Below are 22,908 nucleotides of genomic sequence, written 5' to 3' on the forward strand. Positions count from 1 at the left end.
ATGTTATTATGGGGTATTGTGATGTCATTATGGGGTATTGTGAAGTTATTATGGGGTATTGTAATGCCATTATGGGGTATTGTGATGTCATTATGGGGTATTGTGATGTTATTATGGGGTATTGTGATGTTATTATGGTGTATTGTGATGTCATTATGGGGTATTGTGATGTTATTATGGGGTATTGTGATGTCATTATGGGGTATTGTGATGTCATTATGGGGGTATTGTAATGCCATTATGGGGTATTGTGATGTCATTATGGGGTATTGTGATGTTATTATGGGGTATTGTGATGTTATTATGGGGTATTGTGATGTTATTATGGGGGTATTGTGATGTTATTATGGGGGTATTGTAATGCCATTATGGGGGTATTGGGATGTCATTATGGGGGTATTGTGATGTCATTATGGGGGTATTGTGATGTCATTATGGGGGTATTGTAATGCCATTATGGGGGTATTGTGATGTCATTATGGGGTATTGTGATGTCATTATGGGGTATTGTGATGCCAATATGGGGTATTGTGATGTCATTATGGGGTATTGTGATGTTATTATGGGGTATTGTGATGTCATTATGGGGTATTGTGATGTTATTATGGGGGTATTGGGATGTTATTATGGGGGTATTGTAATGCCATTATGGGGGTATTGTGATGTCATTATGGGGGTATTGTGATGTCATTATGGGGGTATTGTGATGTCATTATGGGGTATTGTAATGCCATTATGGGGTATTGTGATGTCATTATGGGGTATTGTGATGTCATTATGGGGTATTGTGATGCCAATATGGGGTATTGTGATGTCATTATGGGGTATTGTGATGTTATTATGGGGTATTGTGATGTCATTATGGGGTATTGTGAAGTTATTATGGGGTATTGTAATGCCATTATGGGGTATTGTGATGTCATTATGGGGTATTGTGATGTTATTATGGGGTATTGTGATGTTATTATGGGGTATTGTGATGTCATTATGGGGTATTGTGATGTTATTATGGGGTATTGTGATGTCATTATGGGGTATTGTGATGTTATTATGGGGGTATTGGGATGTTATTATGGGGGTATTGTAATGCCATTATGGGGGTATTGTGATGTCATTATGGGGGTATTGTGATGTCATTATGGGGGTATTGTGATGTCATTATGGGGTATTGTAATGCCATTATGGGGGTATTGTGATGTCATTATGGGGTATTGTGATGTCATTATGGGGTATTGTGATGCCAATATGGGGTATTGTGATGTCATTATGGGGTATTGTGATGTTATTATGGGGTATTGTGATGTCATTATGGGGTATTGTGAAGTTATTATGGGGTATTGTAATGCCATTATGGGGTATTGTGATGTCATTATGGGGTATTGTGATGTTATTATGGGGTATTGTGATGTTATTATGGGGTATTGTGATGTCATTATGGGGTATTGTGATGTTATTATGGGGTATTGTGATGTCATTATGGGGTATTGTGATGTCATTATGGGGGTATTGTAATGCCATTATGGGGTATTGTGATGTCATTATGGGGTATTGTGATGTTATTATGGGGTATTGTAATGCCATTATGGGGTATTGGGATGTTATTATGGGGTATTGTAATGCCATTATGGGGTATTGTGATGTCATTATGGGGTATTGTGATGTTATTATGGGGTATTGTGATGTTATTATGGTGTATTGTGATGTCATTATGGGGTATTGTGATGTTATTATGGGGTATTGTGATGTCATTATGGGGTATTGTGATGTCATTATGGGGTATTGTAATGCCATTATGGGGTATTGTGATGTTATTATGGGGTATTGGGATGTTATTATGGGGTATTGTAATGCCATTATGGGGTATTGTGATGTTATTATGGGGTATTGTAATGCCATTATGGGGTATTGTGATGTTATTATGGGGTATTGTAATGCCATTATGGGGTATTGTAATGTTATTATGGGGTATTGTGATGTTATTATGGGGTATTGGGATGTTATTATGGGGTATTGGGATGTTATTATGGGGTATTGTGATGTTATTATGGGGTATTGGGATGTTATTATGGGGTATTGGGATGTTATTATGGGGTATTGGGATGTTATTATGGGGTATTGGGATGTTATTATGGGGTATTGTGATGTTATTATGGGGTATTGGGATGTTATTATGGGGTATTGTGTGTAGATTGGATTCCTCATCATTTTAGAATAAGTCTGTCATGTAAAATGAGGGGTCTGAATACCTTCGTAATGCCCTGTGTGTGTATCTCTATATCTCTATATTTCCCTGAGCTACGTGTAAATAATGACATGATTTGGTTGGTGCATCCTGTTGGTTTGATCCTGATCAGAGAATAGATAGAGATGGTACTATGATTTGGTTGGTGCATCCTGTTGGTTTGATCCTGATCAGAGAATAGATAGAGATGGTACTATGATTTGGTTGGTGCATCCTGTTGGGTTGATCCTGATCAGCGTGACATTAAGGGGGTTTGACAGTCTTTTTAAACCAATACACACTAATTTACCTCTGTGGGAATCTGTTTCTCATCAAATCAGTGTTTTGAGTGTCAGCGTCCAATCATATGACTTTGTTTTGTTCCCTCAGGGTTGGTGATTGGCTATTCTATGACTCCGCCCACCCTTGACAGCCCCAAAGAAGACCTTGTGATCCACGCAGATGAAACACTGACCATTACATGCAGGTAGAGTACTGTCTCTGTCTCTCTGTTCATTACATGCAGGTAGAGTACTGTCTCTCTGTCTCTCTGTCCATTACATGCAGGTAGAGTACTGTCTCTCTGTCTCTCTGTCCATTCCATGTAGGTAGAGTACTGTCTCTCTGTCCATTTCATGTAGGTAGAGTACTGTCTCTCTGTCTCTCTGTCCATTACATGCAGGTAGAGTACTGTTTCTCTGTCCATTACATGCATGTAGAGTACTGTCTCTCTGTCTCTCTGTCCATTACATGTAGGTAGAGTACTGTCTCTCTGTCCATTACATGTAGGTAGAGTACTGTCTCTCTGTCCATTACATGTAGGTAGAGTACTGTCTCTCTGTCCATTACATGTAGGTAGAGTACTGTCTCTCTGTCTCTCTGTCCATTACATGCAGGTAGAGTACTGTCTCTCTGTCCATTACGTGCAGGTAGAGTACTGTCTCTCTGTCCATTACATGTAGGTAGAGTACTGTCTTTCTGTCTCTCTGTCTCTCTGACCATTACATGTAGGTAGAGTACTGTCTCTCTGTCTCTCTGTCCATTACATGTAGGTAGAGTACTGTCTCTCTGTCTCTCTGTCCATTACATGTAGGTAGAGTACTGTCTCTCTGTCTCTCTGACCATTACATGTAGGTAGAGTACTGTCTCTCTGACCATTACATGTAGGTAGAGTACTGTCTCTCTGTCCATTACATGCAGGTAGAGTACTGTCTCTCTGTCTCTCTGTCCATTACATGTAGGTAGAGTACTGTCTCTCTGTCTCTCTGTCCATTACATGTAGGTAGAGTACTGTCTCTCTGTCTCTCTGTCCATTACATGTAGGTAGAGTACTGTCTCTCTGTCCATTACATGTAGGTAGAGTACTGTCTCTCTGTCCATTACATGCAGGTAGAGTACTGTCTCTCTGTCTCTCTGTCCATTACATGTAGGTAGAGTACTGTCTCTCTGTCCATTACATGTAGGTAGAGTACTGTCTCTCTGTCCATTACAGGCAGGTAGAGTACTGTCTCTCTGTCCATTACATGTAGGTAGAGTACTGTCTCTCTGTCTCTCTGTCCATTACATGCAGGTAGAGTACTGTCTCTCTGTCTCTCTGTCCATTACATGTAGGTAGAGTACTGTCTCTCTGTCCATTACATGTAGGTAGAGTACTGTCTCTCTGTCCATTACATGTAGGTAGAGTACTGTCTCTCTGTCCATTACATGTAGGTAGAGTACTGTCTCTCTGTCCATTACATGTAGGTAGAGTACTGTCTCTCTGTCTCTCTGTCCATTACATGTAGGTAGAGTACTGTCTCTCTGTCTCTCTGTCCATTACATGTAGGTAGAGTACTGTCTCACTCTGTCTCTGTCCATTACATGTAGGTAGAGTACTGTCTCTCTGTCCATTACATGCAGGTAGAGTACTGTCTCTCTGTCTCTCTGTCCATTACATGTAGGTAGAGTACTGTCTCACTCTCTCTCTGTCCATTACATGTAGGTAGAGTACTGTCTCTCTGTCCATTACATGCAGGTAGAGTACTGTCTCTCTGTCTCTCTGTCCATTACATGTAGGTAGAGTACTGTCTCACTCTCTCTCTGTCCATTACATGTAGGTAGAGTACTGTCTCTCTGTCCATTACATGCAGGTAGAGTACTGTCTCTCTGTCTCTCTGTCCATTACATGTAGGTAGAGAACTGTGCCTCGGTCTCACTGACCATTTCATGCAAGCTTTGATCATTTGAAAAAGCTTTGTAGTGTTCGGGCAAAATCCAAAACGTGCACCCCTTGGTGTCCCGAGGACCGAGTTTGGGAAACGCTCTCTTAACACCATTGAAAATAGCATACTCTATTTTTAAATCGCATACTATACATCTTTACAGTGTTCAATTTAAACCAAGTTCAAAAGATAATGGAACTGTATATACAGGTGAAGTCTGAAGTTTACATACAGCTTGGACAATTCCAGAGAATGATGTCATGGCTTTAGAAGCTTCTGATAGGCTAATTGACATTATTTGAGTCAATTGGAGGTGTACCAGTGGATGTATTTCAAGGCCTACCTTCAAACTCAGTGCCTCTTAGCTTGACATCATAGGAAAATCAAAAGAAATCAACCAAGACCTCAGAAAAATAATTGTAGACCTCCACAAGTCTGGTTCTTCCTTGGGAGCAATTTCCAAATGCCTGAAGGTACCACGCTCATCTGTACAAACAATAGTACGCAAGTATAAACACCATGGGACCACGCAGCCGTCATACCGCTCAGGAAGGAGATGTGTTCTGTCTCCTAGAGATGAACGTACTTTGGTGCGAAAAGTGCAAATCAATCCCAGAACAACAGCGAAGGACCTTGTGAAGATGCTGGAGGAAACACTCAATGGAGAAATGTCCTCTGGTTTGATGAAACAAAAACAGAACTGTTTGGTTGGACATAATGACCATCGTTATTTTTGGAGGAAAAAGGGGGAGATTTGTAAGCCGAAGAACACCATCCCAACCGAGAAGCACGGGGGTGGCAGTATCATGTTGTGGGGGTGCTTTGCTGCAGGAGCGACTGGTGCACTTCACAAAATAGATGGGGAAGGAAAATTATGTGGATATTTTGAAGCAACATCTCAAGACATCAGTCAGGAAGTTAACGTTTTGTCCCAAATGGGTCTTCCAAATGGACCCCAAATGACCCCAAGCATACTTCCAAAGTTGTGGCAAAATGGCTTAAGGACAACAAAGTCAAGGTATTGGAGTGGCCACCGCAATGCCCTGACCTCAATCCTATAGACAATTTGTGAGCAGAACTGAAAAAGCGTGTGTGAGCAAGGAGGCCTACAAACCTGACTCAGTTACACAAATCAAATCAAATGTATTTATATAGCCCTTTGTACATCAGCTGATATCTCAAAGTGCTGTACAGAAACCCAGCCGAGAGAGAGAGAGAGAGAGAGAGAGAGAGAGAGAGAGAGAGAGAGAGAGAGAGAGAGAGAGAGAGAGAGAGAGAGAGAGAGAGAGAGAGAGAGAGAGAGAGAGAGAGAGAGAGAGAGAGAGAGAACACACACTTAGATTCACACAGGACACCGAATAGGACAGGAGAGGTATAACAGATACCAGATATAACAAACTGACCCTAGCCCCCCGACACATTAACTACTGCAGCATTAATACTGGAGGCTGAGACAGGAGGCACCAGCTCTGTCAGGAGGAATGGGCCAAAATTCACCCAACTTATTGTGGGAAGCTTGTGGAAGGATTTAGAGGCAATTCTACCAAATACTAATTGAGTGTATGTAAACTTCTGACCCACTGGGAATGCGATGAAAGAAATAAAAGCTGAAATAAATCATTCTCTACTATTATTCTGACATTTCACATTCTTAAAATAAAGTTGTGATCCTAACTGACCTAAGACAGGGAATTTTTACTAGGATTAAATGTCAGTGATTGTGAAAAACTGAGTTTAAATGTATTTGGCTAAGGTGCATGTAAACTTCCGACTTCAACTGTATATATATTTATGATAGCCAACAATCAACTAAATAAATCTAGACAATCAGGCCCCCATTGGTTTTGTAATGTTTGAGCATAAGAACACAGCATTAGCCATGTCAAATGTTCTGTCAGGTTCATGTCAAATGTCTCTCAGGTTAGGGGTTAGGGTTAGTGTTTAGGGTTAGGGTTAGGGGTTAGGGTTAGTGTTTAGGGTTAGGGTTAGGGGTTAGGGTTAGTGTTTAGGGTTAGGGTTAGGGGTTAGGGTTAGTGTTTAGGGTTAGGGTTAGGGTTAGGGTTAGGGTTAGGGGTTAGTGTTAGGGTTAGGGTTAGAGGTTAGGGGTTAGGGTTAGAGGTTAGGGTTAGGGTTAGGGGTTAGGGTTAGGGTTAGAGGTTAGGGGTTAGGGTTAGGGTTAGAGGTTAGGGGTTAGGTTTAGGGGTTAGGGTTAGGGGTTAGGGGTTAGTGTTAGGGGTTAGGGTTAGAGGTTAGGGGTTAGGTTTAGGGGTTAAGGGGTTAGTGTTACGGGTTAGGGTTAGAGGTTAGGGGTTAGGGTTAGTGTTAGGGGTTAGGGTTAGAGGTTAGAGGTTAGGGTTAGGTGCCTTGAAGGAAAACAGTTTGGGAACCCCTGGGGTAGTGACTTGGTATCCCCCTTTCCCTATAAATATACCTATAGGGTTAGGGTTACCTCTACCATCACGGGGGACATCAGTTGGATTCTGCTGGCTGACTGTCTCTACCATCATGAGGGACATCGGTTGGATTCTGCTAGCTGACTGTCTCTACCATCATGGGGGACATCAGTTGGATTCTGCTGGCTGACTGTCTCTACCATCATGGGGGACATCAGTTGGATTCTGCTGGCTGACTGTCTCTACCATCATGGGGGAAATCAGTTGGATTCTGCTGGCTGACTGTCTCTACCATCATGGGGGACATCAGTTGGATTCTGCTGGCTGACTGTCTCTACCATCATGGGGGACATCAGTTGGATTCTGCTGGCTGACTGTCTCTACCATCATGGGGGACATCAGTTGGATTCTGCTGGCTGACTGTCTCTACCATCACGGGGGAAATCAGTTGGATTCTGCTGGCTGACTGTCTCTACCATCACGGGGGACATCAGTTGGATTCTGCTGGCTGACTGTCTCTACCATCATGGGGGAAATCAGTTTGATTCTGCCGGCTGACTGATATCTCGTTCATAAAGCCCTGAGGTGTCATATTTCCCCATATTTTAATTAATTTTACACCAAGGAGGTGTGGGGATGGGGTGAAGAATAAGAGAGGGGGAAACACACACACACACCCCTCTAGACAGAGCAGTATTATGATTCCCCAGCACGCCTGCACTCATTAATATAATACACTATATATAATATCTATAGCCATCTCTGCTCTGCTTTCCCTTCCTCTCCCCCACACACACACACACACCCACACACACACACACACACCCCTCTAGACACACACACACACACACACACACACACACACACACACACACACACACACACACACACACACACACACACACACACACACACACCCCCTCTAGACAGAGCAGTATTATGATTCCCCAGCACGCCTGCACTCATTAATATAATACACTATATATAATATCTATAGCCATCTCTGCTCTGCTTTCCCTTCTTTCCCTTCACACACACACACACACCCCACACACATACACACACACCCACACACACACACACACACACACACACACACACCCCTCTAGACAGAGCAGTATTATGATTCCCCAGCACGCCTGCACTCATTAATATAATACACTATATATAATATCTATAGCCATCTCTGCTCTGCTTTCCCTTCCTCTCCCCCACACACATACACACACACCCACACACACACACACACACACACACACACCCCTCTAGACAGAGCAGTATTATGATTCCCCAGCACGCCTGCACTCATTAATATAATACACTATATATAATATCTATAGCCATCTCTGCTCTGCTTTCCCTTCCTCTCCCCCACACACACACACACACACACACACACACACACACACACACACACACACACACACACACACACACACACACACACACACACACACACACACACACACACACACACACACACACACACACACACTCTATTTCACAATCTGTCGCAGTCGCTAACATCACACACCTGACATTTGTACAGCCCTAACCTTTTCTGATTGGTTGAAAACCTAATTGACCCATCTGTGACCTCTCACTTGACCTTTCTTCTGACCTTTAACCCCTAACCTCTGACCTCCAGGGGTCAGCGTACTCTGTCCTGGGTGTGGCCTGAGACGACCCTGGTGGGAGAGGAGCTGACTGACCGTCAGGTCGGACCCAGGCCCAGCAGAGCCCCAGGGAGAGAGGCCGAGACTGGGTCTGGAACCCCTGTTTGTACCCCCGGGGCTGGAGTTGTGGGAGGCCACCCCGTGGCCGCGGAGGGGGCTGGTACGCCTGCTTCGGTCCCTATCCAGAGAAGGGGAGTCAGCATCCTGGAGTGTCCAGGGGAGCCTGGAAGGCCGTATTGCAAGACCCTGGTTCTCACTGGAGCTAAAGGGAATGATACAGGGTACTACCGCTGTTACTACAGAGATGTCAAGGCTGTCATCGACGGGACCACGGCTGCCACTCTATATGTGTTTGTCAGAGGTGAGTTTATACACAGAGAGAGACGTAAGCACACATCCTGTTACTCTCTCTCACACACACACACACACGGATACACACATTCACACATACACACACACACGGATACACACATTCACACACACACATGGTTTTTGGTCAGCGCCAGTGTTAGCGTCATCATCGTGGTCATCTCTTGTGTATGACTATCATTGTTAAAGTGATGCTCCAGAACTTTTGTATAATTTCAGCCAGTAGTCACGAGCCAAAACGGGTCCCCGTTTATTGTGTACTACGTCATCCCTTCCTCTTTTATTGTGTACTACGTCATCCCTTCCCCCTTTATTGTGTACAACATCATCCATTCCCCGTTTATTGTGTACTACGTCATCCCTTCCCCCTTTATTGTGTACAACATCATCCATTCCCCGTTTATTGTGTACTATGTCATCCCTTCCTCGTTTATTGTGTACTACGTCATCCATTCCCCGTTTATTGTGTACTACGTCATCCATTCCTCGTTTATTGTGTACTACGTCATCCATTCCTCGTTTATTGTGTACTACGTCATCCATTCCCCGTTTATTGTGTACTACGTCATCCCTTCCCCCTTTATTGTGTACAACATCATCCATTCCCCGTTTATTGTGTACTATGTCATCCCTTCCCCATTTATTGTGTACTACGTCATCCATTCCTCGTTTATTGTGTACGACGTCATCCATTCCTCGTTTATTGTGTACTACGTCATCCATTCCCCGTTTATTGTGCACTACGTCATCCATTTCCCATTTATTGTGTACTATGTCATCCATTGCCCGTTTATTGTGTACGACGTCATCCATTCCTCATTTATTGTGTACTATGTCATCCATTCCCCATTTATTGTGTACAATGTCATCCATTCCCCGTTTATTGTGTACTACTTCATCCATTCCCCGTTTATTGTCTACTACGTCATCCATTCCCCGTTTATTGTGTACAACATCATCCATTCCCCGTTTATTGTCTACTACGTCATCCATTCCTCATTTATTGTGTACTACGTCATCCATTCCCCGTTTATTGTGTACTACGTCATCCATTTCCCATTTATTGTGTACTACGTCATCCATTCCCCGTTTATTGTGTACTACGTCATCCATGTCCCAGAATTGGCTGTTGTTTACAACGTCATTCTAGTCACATTATCACATATTGAGCAACAACTGTCTCAGTTTAGGGACACCGATCCCGTAGAGGTTTAAGATCCCGGACAGCATCTTTCATCTAACGTGAACTAACTCATTTTTGTACATCGCGCTGGTCCGTACAATTGACCTAATTTCAACTCCCAAAAACATAATACTTCCAGGTCAGCTCTAATATCAATACCTTTGTGAAGCACAATTTCTCCCCTTTCCAACAACATCCATGACGAGACCTTCATGATGCCCATCTCTGTATGGTTCAAGAAGGCAATGAGATCCGTCATTTTAAAGATGGCGGGTGGAGAAACGTCTTTTTTCACTCGATCTGTCCAACTTATCAGCTTATCGCCCCTAAAATGTAAAAAAAAACACTATAAAGAGTTTATATAATGTGTCATTACATACAATTACCATGTCGATCAACGCTTGAATAGAAATGTAGTTCACACCCCAGATTTTGATGTCAACACAGTCTCTACAGTCCCATTAGTTTTCATTGCAGCCTCGTTTGAATGTTGCGGTTGCGCACATTTGTATGGAATGGGGTTAGTCACCATTACATGGTTCACCGAGGGACACCGATCCTGTAGAGGTTAATTTGTTCCATCTCTGGACCTGAACAGTTGCTGAGGTATGGTTTATCTATCTATCCATCTATTTTAGTCCAGTTCTGTGTCATGCCTTGAGAATGACCCTGTGGTCCGTTAGTCACCCTGTGGTCTGTTAGTCATCCTGTGGTCTGTTAGTCATCCTGTGGTCTGTTAGTCATCCTGTGGTCTGTTAGTAGTCCGTTAGTCACCCTGTGGTCTGTTAGTAGTCTGTTAGTCATCCTGTGGTCTGTTAGTCACCCTGTGGTCAGTTAGTAGTCCGTTAGTCACCCTGTGATCTGTTAGTAGTCCGTTAGTCACCCTGTGGTCTGTTAGTCATCCTGTGGTCTGTTAGTAGTCAGTTAGTCACCCTGTGGTCTGTTAGTCACCCTGTGGTCTGTTAGTCACCCTGTGGTCTGTCAGTAGTCCGTTAGTCACCCTGTGGTCTGATAGCAGTCTGTTAGTCACCCTGTGGTCTGTTAGTCACCCTGTGGTCTGTTAGTAGTCCGTTAGTCACCATGTGGTCTTTTAGTAGTCCGTTAGTCACCCTGTGGTCTCTTAGTAGTCTGTTAGTCATCCTGTGGTCTGTTAGTAGTCTGTTAGTCACCCTGTGGTCTGTTAGTCATCCTGTGGTCTGTTAGTCATCCTGTGGTCTGTTAGTCATCCTGTGGTCTATTAGTCACCCTGTGGTCTGTTAGTCATCCTGTGGTCTGTTAGTAGTCTGTTAGTCACCCTGTGGTCTGTTAGTAGTCCGTTAGTCACCCTGTGGTCTGTTAGTCATCCTGTGGTCTGTAAGTAGTCCGTTAGTCACCCTGTGGTCTGTTAGTAGTCTGTTAGTCATCCTGTGGTCTGTTAGTCACCCTGTGGTCAATTAGTAGTCCGTTAGTCACCCTGTGGTCTGTTAGTAGTCCGTTAGTCACCCTGTGGTCTGTTAGTCATCCTGTGGTCTGTTAGTAGTCCGTTAGTCACCCTGTGGTCTGTTAGTAGTCCGTTAGTCACCCTGTGGTCTGTTAGTCACCCTGTGGTCTGTTAGTCACCCTGTGGTCTGTTAGTAGTCCGTTAGTCACCCTGTGGTCTGTTAGTCATCCTGTGGTCTGTTAGTAGTCCGTTAGTCACCCTGTGGTCTGTTAGTCACCCTGTGGTCTGTTAGTCACCCTGTGGTCTGTTAGTAGTCCGTTAGTCACCCTGTGGTCTGTTAGTAGTCTGTTAGTCACCCTGTGGTCTGTTAGTCATCCTGTGGTCTGTTAGTAGTCTGTTAGTCACCCTGTGGTCTGTTAGTCATCCTGTGGTCTGTTAGTCATCCTGTGGTCTGTTAGTCATCCTGTGGTCTGTTAGTCATCCTGTGGTCTGTTAGTAGTCCTGTGGTCTGTTAGTCATCCTGTGGTCTGTTAGTCATCCTGTGGTCTGTTAGTAGTCCTGTGGTCTGTTAGTCATCCTGTGGTCTGTTAGTCATCCTGTGGTCTGTTAGTAGTCCGTTAGTCACCCTGTGGTCTGTTAGTAGTCTGTTAGTCACCCTGTGGTCTGTTAGTCACCCTGTGGTCTGTTAGTCATCCTGTGGTCTGTTAGTCATCCTGTGGTCTGTTAGTCATCCTGTGGTCTGTTAGTCATCCTGTGGTCTGTTAGTAGTCCGTTAGTCACCCTGTGGTCTGTTAGTAGTCTGTTAGTCATCCTGTGGTCTGTTAGTCACCCTGTGGTCAGTTAGTAGTCTGTTAGTCACCCTGTGGTCTGTTAGTCATCCTGTGGTCAGTTAGTAGTCAGTTAGTCACCCTGTGGTCTGTTAGTAGTCCGTTAGTCACCCTGTGGTCTGTTAGTCACCCTGTGGTCTGTTAGTCACCCTGTGGTCTGTCAGTAGTCCGTCAGTCACCCTGTGGTCTGATAGCAGTCTGTTAGTCACCCTGTGGTCTGTTAGTAGTCCGTTAGTCACCATGTGGTCTGTTAGTAGTCCGTTAGTCACCCTGTGGTCTCTTAGTAGTCTGTTAGTCATCCTGTGGTCTGTTAGTAGTCTGTTAGTCACCCTGTGGTCTGTTAGTAGTCTGTTAGTCACCCTGTGGTCTGTTAGTCATCCTGTGGTCTGTTAGTCATCCTGTGGTCTGTTAGCCATCCTGTGGTCTGTTAGTCATCCTGTGGTCTGTTAGTCATCCTGTGGTCTGTTAGTAGTCCGTTAGTCACCCTGTGGTCTGTTAGTAGTCCGTTAGTCACCCTGTGGTCTGTTAGTCATCCCGTGGTCTGTTAGTAGTCCGTTAGTCACCCTGTGGTCTGTTAGTAGTCTGTTAGTCATCCTGTGGTCTGTTAGTCACCCTGTGGTCAGTTAGTAGTCCGTTAGTCACCCTGTGGTCTGTTAGTAGTCCGTTAGTCACCCTGTGGTCTGTTAGTCACCCTGTGGTCTGTCAGTAGTCCGTTAGTCACCCTGTGGTCTGTTAGTCACCCTGAAGTCTGTTAGTCACCCTGTGGTTTGTTAGTCACCCTGTGGTCTGTTAGTAGTCCGTTAGTCACCCTGTGGTCTCTTAGTAGTCTGTTAGTCATCCTGTGGTCTGTTAGTAGTCCGTTAGTCACCCTGTGGTCTGGTAGGTTAGTAATCTGTTAGTCACCCTGTGGTCTGTTAGTCACCCTGTGGTCTGTTAGTAGTCCTTTAGTCACCCTGTGGTCTGTTAGTAGTCCGTTAGTCACCCTGTGGTCCGTTAGTCACCCTGTGGTCTCTTAGTCATCCTGTGGTCTGTTAGTCACCCTGTGGTCTGTTAGTAATCCGTTAGTCACCATGTGGTCCGTTAGTCATCCTGTGGTCTGTTAGTCACCCTGTGGTCTGTTAGTCACCCTGTGCTCCGTTAGTCACCCTGTGGTCTGTTAGTCATCCTGTGGTCTGTTAGTCACCCTGTGGTCTGTTAGTCACCCTGTGGTCTGTTAGTCACCCTGTGGTCTGTTAGTCACCCTGTGGTCTATTAGTCATCCTGTGGTCTGTTAGTCATCCTGTGGTCTGTTAGTCATTCTGTGGTCTGTTCGTCACCCTGTAGTCTAGGGTCACAGTCTCTAGTCTAGGGTCACAGCCTCTAGTCTAGGGTCACAGCCTCTAGTCTAGGGTCACAGCCTCTACTCTAGGGTCACAGCCTCTACTCTAGGGTCACAGCCTCTACTCTAGGGTCACAGCCTCTAGTCTAGGGTCACACCCTTTACTCTAGGGCCTCAGCCTCTAGTCTAGGGTAACAGACTCTAGACTCGGGTAACAGCCTCTAGACTCGGGTAACAGCCTCTAGTCTATGGTAACAGCCTCTAGTCCTAGTCCTCTAGTCTAGGGTAACAGCCTCTAGTCCTCTAGTCTAGGAGAACAGCCTCTAGTCCTCTAGACTAGGGTAACAGGCTCTAGTCTAGGGTAACAGCCTCTAGTCTAGGGTAACAGCCTCTAGTCTAGGGTAACAGCCTCTAGTCTAGGGTAACAGCCTCTAGTCCTCTAGTCTAGGAGAACAGCCTCTAGTCCTCTAGACTAGGGTAACAGGCTCTAGTCTAGGGTAACAGCCTCTAGTCTATGGTAACAGCCGCTAGTCCTCTAGCCTAGGGTAACAGCCTCTCATCTCGGGTCACAGTCTCTCGTCTCGGGTCACAGCCTCTAGTCTAGGGTCACAGCCTCTAGTCCTCTAGCCTTGGGTAACAAGCTCTATTCTAGGGTCACAGCCTGTAGTCTAGGGTCACAGCCTCTAGTATAGGGTCACAACCTCTAGTCCTCTAGCCTAGGGTAACAGCCTCTAGTCTATGGTAACAGGCTCTAGTCTATGGTAACAGCCTCTAGTCTATGGTAACAGCCTCTAGTCTATGGTAACAGCCTCTAGTCTAGGGTCACAGCCTCTAGTCCTCTGGTCTAGGGTAACAGGCTCTAGTCTATGGTAATAGCCTCTAGTCTAGGGTCACAGCCTCTATTCCTCTAGTCTTGGGTAACAGGCTCTAGTCTAGGGTCACAGCCTCTAGTCTAGGTTAACAGCCTCTAGTCCTCTAGTCTTGGGTAACAGGCTCTAGTCTAGGGTCACAGCCTCTAGTCTTGGTTAACCGACTCTAGTCCTCTAGTTTTGGGTAACAGGCTCTAGTCTAGGGTCACATACAGTTTGGGGGGAGTTAGGTGGCATTTTGGGGGTGCGTATATTTTGTCTCTGCTGGAGGCTGATCAGAGCCAGATGAACCAACAGCAGTAAATTACAGCTAACAGGCTACAGGATAAGAGGAGAGGAGAGGAGAGGAGAGGAGAGAGAGAGGAGAGGAGAGGAGAGGAGAGGAGAGGAGAGGAGAGGAGAGGAGAGGAGAGGAGGAGAGGAGAGGAGAGGAGAGGGAGAGAGATGAGAGAGGGGGAAGGGGAGAGGAGGGGGAGGAGGGGGAGACAGGAGTGGAGAGGAGAGGAGAGATGAGGAGGGGAGAGGGGTAAGGTGAGGAGGAGAGAGGATGGGAGAGGTGAGAGGGGAGAGGAGAGGGGGAGGAGAGGAGGGGGAGACAGAGGAGAGGAGAGAGGAGAGGAGAGGAGAGAGGAGAGGAGAGAGAGAGGAGAGGAGAGGGAGAGGAGAGGAGAGGAGAGGGAGAGAGAGGAGAGGAGAGGAGAGGAGAGGAGGGGAGGGGAGGGGGAGGGGAGACAGGGAGAGGGGACAGCGAGGAGGGGAGAGAAGGGGAGAGGGGAGAGGTGAGGAGGGGGGAGAGGAGAGGAGAGAGAGAGGGGGGAGAGGAGAGGAGAGAGAGAGGGGAGAGGAGAGGAGGGGAGAGGGAGAGAGGTGAGGAGGGGGGGGGAGAGAGAGGAGAGAGAAGGGGAGAGGGGAGGAGGGGAGAGAGAGAGAGAGGCTAGAGGGGAAGGGAAGGGAGAGGAGGGGAGAGGAAGGGAGAGGAGAAGAGAGGAGGGGAAGGGAGAGGAGAGGAGGAGAGAGGAAGGGAGCAGTAAAATAGAACTAACAGGCGGCAGGATAAAAGTGGGACCATGTGGCTCCAATTACCCTGCCGGACCTCATCACCTCGCCCCCTTAGGGTGCCATTCGGGACGCAAACAATAACACCCCTCTCCTCACAGCCATGACCCTCATCTCTCATCCTCCTAACAACATAACACCCCTCTCCTCACAGCCATGACCCTCATACCTCCCTCCTAACATCATAACACCCCTCTCCTCATACCTGGGGTGATTTATTGTTGAGTTGTTTAACTATTTAGGCTGTGTGTATTTTCTCAGCTCTATCTGTGTATTTGGCCACACACTGCAACCATTGTTTCAGCAGCAGGAACTGGTTGCTCTGAGCTGCTGGGGAAGAACAGAACTATATAAGGAGAGAAAGAGAGAGAGACAGCTAGAGAGAGACAGCTAGAGAGAGAGACAGCGAGAGAGAGAGACAGTGAGAGAGAGAGACAGCTGGAGAGAGACAGCTAGAGAGAGAGACAGCTGGAGAGAGACAGCTAGAGAGAGACAGCTAGAGAGAGAGACAGCGAGAGAGAGAGACAGTGAGAGAGAGAGACAGCTGGAGAGAGACAGCTAGAGAGAGAGACAGCTGGAGAGAGACAGCTAGAGAGAGAGACAGCTAGAGAGAGAGACAGCTAGAGAGAGAGACAGCGAGAGAGAGACAGCGAGAGAGAGACAGCTAGAGAGAGACAGCGAGAGAGAGAGACAGCTAGAGAGAGAGACAGTGAGAGAGAGAGACAGCTAGAGAGAGAGAGACAGCTGGAGAGAGACAGATAGAGAGAGAGACAGCGAGAGAGAGACAGCTAGAGAGAGAGAGACAGCTAGAGAGGGAGAGACAGCTAGAGAGAGAGACAGCTAGAGAGAGACAGCTAGAGAGAGACAGCGAGAGAGAGAGACAGCGAGAGAGAGAGACAGCTAGAGAGAGAGACAGCGAGAGAGAGACAGCTAGAGAGAGAGACAGAGAGAGAGAGACAGCTAGAGAGAGACAGCTAGAGAGAGACAGCGAGAGAGAGAGAGAGAGCAGCTAGAGAGAGAGACAGCGAGAGAGAGAGACAGCTAGAGAGAGAGAGACAGCTAGAGAGAGAGACAGCTAGAGAGAGAGACAGCGAGAGAGAGACAGCTAGAGAGAGAGAGACAGCTAGAGAGGGAGAGACAGCTAGAGAGGGAGAGACAGCTAGAGAGAGAGAGACAGCTAGAGAGAGAGAGACAGCTAGAGAGAGAGACAGCTAGAGAGAGAGACAGCGAGAGAGAGAGACAGCGAGAGAGAGAGACAGCTAGAGAGGGAGACAGCTAGAGAGGGAGACAGCTAGAGAGAGAGACAGCTAGAGAGAGATACAGCGAGAGAGAGACCGCTAGAGAGAGACAGCTAGAGAGAGAGACAGCTAGAGAGAGAGACAGCTAGAGAGAGAGATAGCTAGAGAGAGAGACAGCTAGAGAGAGAGACAGCGAGAGAGAGACGGGTAGAGAGCGAGACAGGTAGAGAGCGAGACAGCTAGAGAGGGAGACAGCTAGAGAGAGAGACAGCTAGAGAGTAGGCAGCTATAGAGAGAGACAGCTAGAGAGAGAGACAGTTAGAGAGAGAGAGACAGCTAGAGAGAGAGAGAGACAGTTAGAGAGAGAGAGACAGCTAGAGAGAGAGAGACAGCTAGAGAGAGAGAGACAGCTAGAGAGAGAGAGACAGCTAGAGAGAGAGTGACAGCTAGAGAGGGAGACAGCTAGAGAGGGAGACAGCTAGAGAGAGACAGCGAGAGAGAGACAGCTAGAGAGAGACAGCTAGAGAGAGAGAGACAGCTAGAGAGAGAGACAGCTAGAGAGAGAGAGACAGCTAGAGAGAGAGAGACAGCTAGAGAGGGAGAGACAGCTAGAGAGGGAGAGACAGCTAGAGAGGGAGAGACAGCTAGAGAGAGAGACAGCTAGAGAGAGAGACAGCTAGAGAGAGAGACAGCGAGAGAGAGAGACAGCGAGAGAGGGAGACAGCTAGAGAGGGAGACAGCTAGAGAGGGAGACAGCTAGAGAGAGAGACAGCTAGAGAGAGAGACAGCGAGAGAGAGAGACCGCTAGAGAGAGACAGTTAGAGAGAGAGACAGCTAGAGAGAGAGACAGCTAGAGAGAGAGATAGCTAGAGGGAGAGACAGCTAGAGAGAGAGACAGCGAGAGAGAGACGGGTAGAGAGCGAGACAGGTAGAGAGCGAGACAGCTAGAGAGGGAGACAGCTAGAGAGAGAGACAGCTAGAGAGTAGGCAGCTATAGAGAGAGACAGCTAGAGAGAGAGACAGCTAGAGAGAGAGACAGCTAGAGAGAGAGACAGCTAGAGAGAGAGACAGCTAGAGAGAGAGACAGCGAGAGAGAGACAGCTAGAGAGAGAGAGACAGCTAGAGAGAGAGAGACAGCTAGAGAGAGAGAGACAGCTAGAGAGAGAGACAGCTAGAGAGAGAGAGACAGCTAGAGAGGGAGACAGCTAGAGAGAGACAGCTAGAGAGAGACAGCGAGAGAGAGATACAGCGAGCGAAATTAAAGACACATAATTCCCTCAGATTACACAGATCCACAAAGAATTAGAAAACAAATCCCATTTAGATAATCTCCCTGTAGGGATTTGATAATCTGATCTGTAGGGGGTAGACTGCTCTGTGGGGGTAGACTGCTCTGTGGGGGTAGACTGCTAGACTGCTCTGTGGGGGTAGACTGCTCTGTGGGGGGTAGACTGCTCTGTGGGGGTAGACTGCTCTGTGGGGGTAGACTGCTCTGTGGGGAGTAACCTGACTATATACACAGAGTACCAGGGGTAGACTGCTCTGTGGGGGTAGACTGCTCTGTGGGGGTAGACTGATCTGTCCTGTTCTGTTTCTAAAGTAGTGCACTATATAGGGAATAGGGCTCTGGTCTAAAGTAGTGATCTATATAGGGATATATATATACTATATACCAGTACTCAGTACCAGTACTGAGTCAATGAGTAACCTGACTATATACACAGAGTACCAGTACTGAGTCAATGAGTAACCTGACTATATACACAGAGTACCAGTACTGAGTCAATGAGTAACCTGACGATATACACAGAGTACCAGTACTGAGTCAATGAGTAACCTGACTATATACACAGGAGTACCAGTACTGAGTCAATGAGTAACCTGACTATATACACAGAGTACCAGTACTGAGTCAATGAGTATCCTGACTATATACACAGAGTACCAGTGCTGAGTCAATGAGTAACCTGACTATATACACAGAGTACCAGTACTGAGTCAATGAGTAACCTGACTATATACACAGAGTACCAGTACTGAGTCAATGAGTAACCTGACTACAGTGGGGCAAAAAATATTTAAAAAGATGAGAGAAAAATGAGAGAGGACTGTAATTTTCATCATAGGTACACTTCAACTATGACAGACAAAATGAAGAAAAAAAATCCAGAAAATCAAATTGTAGGATTTTTAATGAATTTATTTGCAAATTATGGTGGAAAATAAGTCTAAAGGTCTTACTTACATTGGCTTTGGAGAGCGAGATCACACATTCACCCGGAACAGCTGGTGCTCTCATGCATGGTTCAGTATTGCTTGCCTCGAAGCGAGCATAGAAGGCATTTAAAGTTTCTCGTCTGGTAGGCTCACGCCACTGGGCAGCTCGCGGCCTGATTGTTATTGTGATAGTTTGCAAGCCCTGCCACATCCGACGAGCGTCAGCATAGTAGGATTCGATCTTGGTCCTGTATTGATGCTTTTCCTGTTTGATGGCTCGTCGGAGGTCGTAGTGGGATTTCTAACATTGGTTAGATTGTAACATTGCAGCTCTATCATTGGTGTGTGTAAACTCCTCAATGTTATCAGATGAAACCCAGAACATATTCCAGTCTGTGCTAGTGAAACAGTCCTGTAGCATTCGCCTCATTGGACCACTTCTGTATTGAGCGCATCACTGGTAGTTCCTGTTTGAGTTTTTTGTAGGAATCACGAGGACGATGGACACAATGGGGGAAACATTAAGTTAAGATCAACAACAACAAAAACCACACTAAATGATTTGTTTTCAACGGCAGTTATCTTTCCTTCAGACTATTTTCTATAGTCACCTTATTTTTTTACCAGCTCCTCATGTGTGTCCGTAGGGCTGTAGGTGCCAGTTTGGATGCAGACAATGTCTGTGAAATCTAGATGACGTCCCAGTAACATACACAGAGAGAAACCCGGGAAACATCAAAGTCATTTTTAGAGCAACACATTAGAGATAAAGTGCCTTGCGAAAGTATTCGGCCCCCTTGAACTTTGCGACCTTTTGCCACATTTCAGGCTTCAAACATAAAGATATAAAACTGTATTTTTTTTGTGAAGAATCAACAACAAGTGGGACACAATCATGAAGTGGAACGACATTTATTGGATATTTCAAACTTTTTTAACAAATCAAAAACTGAAAAATTGGGCATGCAAAATTATTCAGCCCCCTTAAGTTAATACTTTGTAGCGCCACCTTTTGCTGCGATTACAGCTGTAAGTCGCTTGGGGTATGTCTCGTCATTGTTGGTAATCAAGCCCACTACTGTAGTGTCATCTGCAAACTTGATGATTGAGTTGGAGGTGCGCATGGCCACGCAGTCATGGGTGAACTGGGAGATGTTGTTTCGTACCTTCACCACCTGGGGGCTGCCCATCAGGAAGTCCAGGACCCAGTTGCAGGGCGGGGTTGCGACCCAGGATCTCCAGCTTAATGATGAGTTTGGAGGGTCTATGGTGTTGAATGCTGAGCTGTAGTCGATGAACAGCATTCGTACATAGGTATTATTCAGATGGGATAGGGCAGTGTGCAGTGTGATGGCGAATGCATCATCTGTGGACCTAAACAACGCAATTTTTAAACATTTGTCAAAGGGTAAAGTCAAAACATAGTCCACTCTGTTCGTAATAGATTTTAGTTCTGGGAACAGAAAACTCTATTTATTTCAAATGTTTCATCAAGGAGAAAATGATCAGAATGTCAGTTTACCTTCTCCCTCTGCCAGCCACTGAGCTTCCTCTTAGCACCATATTTGGTAGTGAGAGGAAACGCCAACCGGATGCTTCACATTTATACATCCGGTGTGAAACATCTGGCTCATTGTTCCATCGGTGGCGCTAGGAGCAAATGACTAGATTGCAATATTGGGGCAGCAGGTAGCCTAGTGGTTAGAGTGTAGAGGAGGCAGATAGCCTAGTGGTTAGAGTGTAGGGGCGGCAGGTAGCCTAGTGGTTAGAGTGGAGGGGCGGCAGGTAGCCTAGTGGTTAGAGTGTAGAGGTGGCAGGTAGCTTAGTGGTTAGAGTGGAGGTGCGGCAGGTAGCTTAGTGGTTAGAGTGTAGGGGAGGCAGGTAGCTTAGTGGTTAGAGTGTAGGGGAGGCAGGTAGCCTAGTGGTAAGAGTGTAGGGGCAGCAGGTAGCCTAGTGGTTAGAGCGTAGAGGTGGCAGATAGCCTAGTGGTTAGAGTGGAGGGGCGGCAGGTAGCCTAGTGGTTAGAGTGTAGGGGAGGCAGGTAGCCTAGTGGTTAGAGTGTAGGGTAGGCAGGTAGCCTAGTGGTTAGAGTGTAGGGGCGGCGGGTAGCCTAGTGGTTAGAGTGTTGGACTTATAACCGAAAGATCGAATCCCAGAGCTGACAAGGTAAAAATCTGTCCTTCTGCCCCTGAACAAGGCAGTTAACCCACTGTTCCTAGGCCGTCATTGGAAACAAGAATTTGTTCTTTTTAACTGACTTTCCTTGTTAAATAAAGATAAAATAAAAATATATATACAGTGCCTTGCGAAAGTATTCGGCCCCCTTGAACTTTGCGACCTTTTGCCACATTTCAGGCTTCAAACATAGATATAAAACTGTATTTTTTTGTGAAGAATCAACAACAAGTGGGGCACAATCATGAAGTGGAACGACATTTATTGGATATTTCAATTTTTTTAAACAAATCAAAAACTGAAAAATTGGGCGTGCAAAATTATTCAGCCCCTTTACTTTCAGTGCAGCAAACTCTCTCCAGAAGTTCAGTGAGGATCTCTGAATGATCCAATGTTGACCTAAATGACTAATGATGATAAATACAATCCACCTGTGTGTAATCAAGTCTCCGTATAAATGCACCTGCACTGTGATAGTCTCAGAGGTCCGTTAAAAGCGCAGAGAGCATCATGAAGAACAAGGAACACACCAGGCAGGTCTGAGATACTGTTGTGAAGAAGTTTAAAGCCGGATTTGGATACAAAAAGATTTCCCAAGCTTTAAACATCCCAAGGAGCACTGTGCAAGCGATAATATTGAAATGGAAGGAGTATCAGACCACTGCAAATCTACCAAGACCTGGCCGTCCCTCTAAACTTTCAGCTCATACAAGGAGAAGACTGATCAGAGATGCAGCCAAGAGGCCCATGATCACTCTGGATGAACTGCAGAGATCTACAGCTGAGGTGGGAGACTCTGTCCATAGGACAACAATCAGTTGTATATTGCACAAATCTGGCCTTTTATGGAAGAGTGGCAAGAAGAAAGCCATTTCTTAAAGATATCCATAAAAAGTGTTGTTTAAAGTTTGCCACAAGCCACCTGGGAGACACACCAAACATGTGGAAGAAGGTGCTCTGGTCAGATGAAACCAAAATTGAACTTTTTGGCAACAATGCAAAACGTTATGTTTGGCGTAAAAGCAACACAGCTCATCACCCTGAACACACCATCCCCACTGTCAAACATGGTGGTGGCAGCATCATGGGTTGGGCCTGCTTTTCTTCAGCAGGGACAGAAGATGACAGAAGATGGTTAAAATTGATGGGAAGATGGATGGAGCCAAATACAGGACCATTCTGGAAGAAAACCTGATGGAGTCTGCAAAAGACCTGAGACTGGGATGGAGATTTGTCTTCCAACAAGACAATGATCTAAAACATAAAGCAAAATCTACAATGGATTGGTTCAAAAATAAACATATCCAGGTGTTAGAATGGCCAAGTCAAAGTCCAGACCTGAATCCAATCGAGAATCTGTGGAAAGAACTGAAAACTGCTGTTCACAAATGCTCTCCATCCAACCTCACTGAGCTCGAGCTGTTTTGCAAGGAGGAATGGGAAAAAATTTCAGTCTCTCGATGTGCAAAACTGATAGACATACCCCAAGTGACTTACAGCTGTAATCGCAGCAAAAGGTGGCGCTACAATGTATTAACTTAAGGGGGCTGAATAATTTTGCACGCCCAATTTTTCAGTTTTTGATTTGTTAAAAAAGTTTGAAATATCCAATAAATGTCATTCCACTTCATGATTGTGTCCCACTTGTTGTTGATTCTTCACAAAAAAATACAGTTTTATATCTTTAGGTTTGAAGCCTGAAATGTGGCAAAAGGTCGCAAAGTTCAAGGGGGCCGAATACTTTC

General features: G+C 45.8%; 1 protein-coding gene across 1 annotated transcript in view; it reads left to right on the forward strand.

Annotated features, from left to right (window-relative positions):
- Positions 1-22,908, forward strand: part of LOC112238407 (vascular endothelial growth factor receptor 3-like) — a 192,023-nt gene that overhangs the window by 73,727 nt on the left and 95,388 nt on the right. The window contains exons 2-3 of the mRNA XM_042326337.1: positions 2,612-2,708; positions 8,464-8,852. Of these exons, the coding sequence (XP_042182271.1) occupies positions 2,612-2,708; positions 8,464-8,852 (486 nt within the window). The remainder of the gene's footprint in view (positions 1-2,611; positions 2,709-8,463; positions 8,853-22,908) is intronic.

The sequence above is a fragment of the Oncorhynchus tshawytscha genome, linkage group LG08 (assembly GCF_018296145.1).
Source record: "Oncorhynchus tshawytscha isolate Ot180627B linkage group LG08, Otsh_v2.0, whole genome shotgun sequence".
Classification (NCBI taxonomy): domain Eukaryota; kingdom Metazoa; phylum Chordata; class Actinopteri; order Salmoniformes; family Salmonidae; genus Oncorhynchus; species Oncorhynchus tshawytscha.